At 36.4% G+C, this 3744-nt stretch overlaps 1 protein-coding gene across 1 annotated transcript; it reads right to left on the reverse strand.

Annotated features, from left to right (window-relative positions):
* Positions 1 to 383: 383 nt before the first annotated feature.
* On the reverse strand, positions 384 to 2712 carry LOC103520301 (phenylalanine--tRNA ligase beta subunit-like; the record flags this gene model as incomplete). Its single annotated transcript, XM_026831476.1, has 3 exons — positions 384 to 602; positions 1920 to 2000; positions 2505 to 2712. Coding segments are annotated over 3 exons (508 nt in total), but the record flags the coding sequence as incomplete, so codon positions are not given.
* Between the last annotated feature and the right edge of the window lie 1032 nt (positions 2713 to 3744).

A 3744-nucleotide genomic window follows, 5' to 3' on the forward strand; every position in this document is an offset into this window, starting at 1 on the left:
TTGAACATTGGCAAGCACAATAAGTATATTCCATGATCAAATTAAAAACCAATCTAGATTCACAACTTTTCAGAATTTCTTATAATTTTTAGAATTTAGATTAGAGATTCATGTCACAGGAAAAGTTCACTGCCTTTTATTTGTCAAAGTAAACTGGTCCGTGTCGTAGCATGCCCATCCCGTAGTATGTCCCTCAACAGATGGGCGATAAGACACACAATTCTTCCCATTCAGGTGCTGGGTCAACACGAGAACATCAGAAAGTAACCCGTTGAAATATTTGCAATCGAAAAACGAGCACGAATTTTTGTCAACGGTGGGATTCGAAACGGTGGGATTCGAACCTTCTGCTTGGCAACTGGGTTAACCGTGCCGTGCGTGTACTACTCACCGGCTGTGGCGTCCTTGTAGACAATATCGGATATTTCGAACAGTTTCAGAGGCAAAGGCATCTTCTTGTTGGCCGCCAATGTTTTGAGCAACCCGGGTACCAATGTGGTGCGAGCTATCTGGAACTCTAGTGTCTTCGGGTTGCCAATGTGAACAGCAGGGATGAACTCCATCTTCTGACGAAGCTTGACAGACACATCGTCCCTGGAACACTGAAGAGGTGGGAAAGTGGTTGAAATAAAATAGAACTTGGCGTCGTTTCTCAACATTGGTTCGACTTACCAATCTTAGGCCAGCCATACACGATGAGTTTTATCTCATGAGTTGAACTCATGAGTTAAAACTTATCGTGTGTGGGTGTTTTCTATCAGATAAACACTTGTTTATTTATTTATTTATTTATTTACTTACCTAATTTACGGGATCTAACCCATTGTATAAACAAAATTATTTAATTTATAAAATGTTTATAAACAAAATATAAACAAAATTCCCTAATTGGAGGAAAAAAAAATAGCTAATGTAATAAACCTACCTATTGAAATTAATCCTAACAATAAAAAGAACGAGTAATGATAAAGAGTTTATTGATGCAGCGAGTCGAACTTGTTTCGAATGTTGAGCAACTTTGTCCGATAGGGTTTATCTCTGGAACGGTTTGTCCGATCTCAATACAATTTAATATGAATATGTAAAACAATATTTTATACCTTTCTATAAAGTTTCATGAAAATTGATTTATCGGTTTTCCTGATATTCAAGAAAAATCGATTTTTGCAACTAAAAAACCGAAAAAAGTCGTTCTCAGATCGTTCTTATAACGCACGTTAGGAGATGAAAATATCCCAAATATTCTTCCCTAAAACATATCCAAATTTCAAATTAATCGATAAAACGGTTCCCGAAATATAGCGATTTATATGAAAAAAATCGAAATATTAAAGAAATCTCACTGTGTGGATCTTATGAAAACTTACTTGAAAACTCATCGTGTGTGGTACCTATCGCATCAGATGAGATTTATCTCATGAGATATCTCATGAGTTAAATCTCATGAGATAAAACTCATCGTGTATGGCCGGCCTAAGAACAACACTTGTTTATCTATTTAGTGTTATTTACCTAATTTACGGCGATCCTCACCATTATCATAAAAAAATTATTTAATTTAATAAAATGCTTTATAACAAAATTTCCCTAGTTGGAGGAAAAAAAACTAGCTAATGTAATAAACCTACCTAATGAAATTAATCCTTAACAATAAAAAGAACGAGTAATGATAAAGAGTTTATTGATGCAGCGAGTAGTCGAACTTGGTTCGAAATGTTGAGCAACTCCCAGAGATAAAACCTAGTCACAACCAACCCCAGTTTGAGCCTTGGAGGGTAGCACATTCGTCTTGTAAGCGCCAGTGTCGGGTTCGTATCCCTTCCGGACGAATTTGTATCTTAAACTGTCCCTTCCTCTCTTTCGTTACGATAGTCCCCTCTTATCACACTTCTCTCAAAAAAATAATAATAAATACCTACCAAAGCAAAGGTGAGAACCTCTGTGAAGCCTGCCTGAGCTATGTCCCCTCTCAACTGATCTGACAACTTGTTTAGAGGAACCTGGCAACAGAAATCATTCAAGAACAGAGAACATTACTTATTTACACAGAAGAAAAAAAGGGATTTTTTGTTTTTGTTTTGTTTTTGTTTTGTTTTGTTTTTTTTTTTTTTTTTTCAAGTCAGATTTTAAACCACATTAAATACACCAATTTTCTAATGGATCCAGATTTACCTTTTACTTCATTTCTTCCGTCTGCTTAATTTGAGTATTTTTGGTCAAAAAACTAATTAATTCCGCTTAAATTGAGGGTCAAAAAAGATAATAATAGTGCTTATTTATACTGCTCGCATAGGACTGAAAAGTCCCTTTACTCCAGCAGTAGGTTACTACTATTATTGTGGTCAAAATTCACAAATTATATTGAGGATAAAATTCCATACCTCGGCTGGGATTGAACCCACGCCCTTCTGTTTACCAGGCGAGCGCCTTGACCACTACACCACCGAGGCAGGTGAAAAATATGAAAAACAACTGAAAAAAAGAAGAAAAAAAAATCCCCTCACCTGTCGAGCTATAGATGCAAAGCGAGGCATAGTCTTAGGTATATTGTTATAACCGTACGCAATAGCTATGTCTTCATAGATATCACATGTGTGAATTATATCATGTCTGGTAGGTGGAATAGACACAGATACCTCGGCGCCAGAACCTAGGATCTTTGTCTGCAGACACATCTTGGTCAGGAGACTAGCCACCTTGTCTGTAGACTCACTGAAACACAAACCATTAAAAGAAATAAGTTTGCTATTAAACCCAATGGAGCAGTTGCAATTGGGAAAATATTATTGATAAAAGGTCGATTCCTACGTAAAAAGCTGTGAAAAATCCAAATCTGAGGTCAAAACTCCGAAAAAGCAACTTTAAAAGGTCGAAAATTCAATTTTTAATTGCCGTTCTGATTAAAAAGTTCAAAGAGTTGTGACGTCAGATTTCACGTCAAAATGCGCAAAAACGCTTGCGCACAAACAAACGAAGCGGGAGTCATGAATTAGCTTCGGTTATACATTTTTCTGGAATAGACGTGAGGTGCGGCGTTCAGAAAATCTTCGAAGATCAAAACAAAATCAATCTGTTTCATTCAAAATGTGTTGAAAAAAAGAAGAAAGAACATCCCTTGCACTATAATTAAATCAAGGTAGATTTTTTTTATATTGTATACGTCAAGACAAATTTCATTTTACCTTCTAGAAAATAAATGCTAAAATAATGTATACAGAGTGAAGAGTAGACGATTTACCGGTATTTATAATCGATTTATCTCGGTGTCTAGAAGTCATAGAAGAAAAAGAAAAATTCTGTTAGTCCTCATTTTTCCTGCTCTATGACTTTGAAACATCACCCAAGTAAGCGCAACTGATCTATTAGTGTTCATAGAAAACTACGATAGATGGAGAGAAACCACCTCTGTGGCGGAGTGGTCAAGAGCATCGACTCTCAACCTGGAGGTGTTGGGTTCAAATCCCGGCCAGGGCGCGAACTTCTCCCTCCTTGAATAGGGCCGGAAGTAAAAGAATGTGTCTTGAAGTAATGCGAAAGCAGGGCACAATCTAAAAAATGAAAAAAATGCAACAATAGACCCCCCCCACCGGAAATGTCATACTGGGAGGAACGGGAGGAAATGTCATACTGCCGATATTCTAATAATTTACAAGAGGCTAAAGAGAGATTCAAATCCAATATCTTTTCCTCATAAATTAAAGTAAAGAGGTAGGTAAGTAATAATAGTGCTTAATAATAATAATA

The sequence above is a fragment of the Diaphorina citri genome, unplaced genomic scaffold (genome assembly GCF_000475195.1).
Source record: "Diaphorina citri unplaced genomic scaffold, Diaci psyllid genome assembly version 1.1 scaffold3445, whole genome shotgun sequence".
In the NCBI taxonomy this organism is placed as follows: Eukaryota; Metazoa; Arthropoda; class Insecta; order Hemiptera; family Psyllidae; genus Diaphorina; species Diaphorina citri.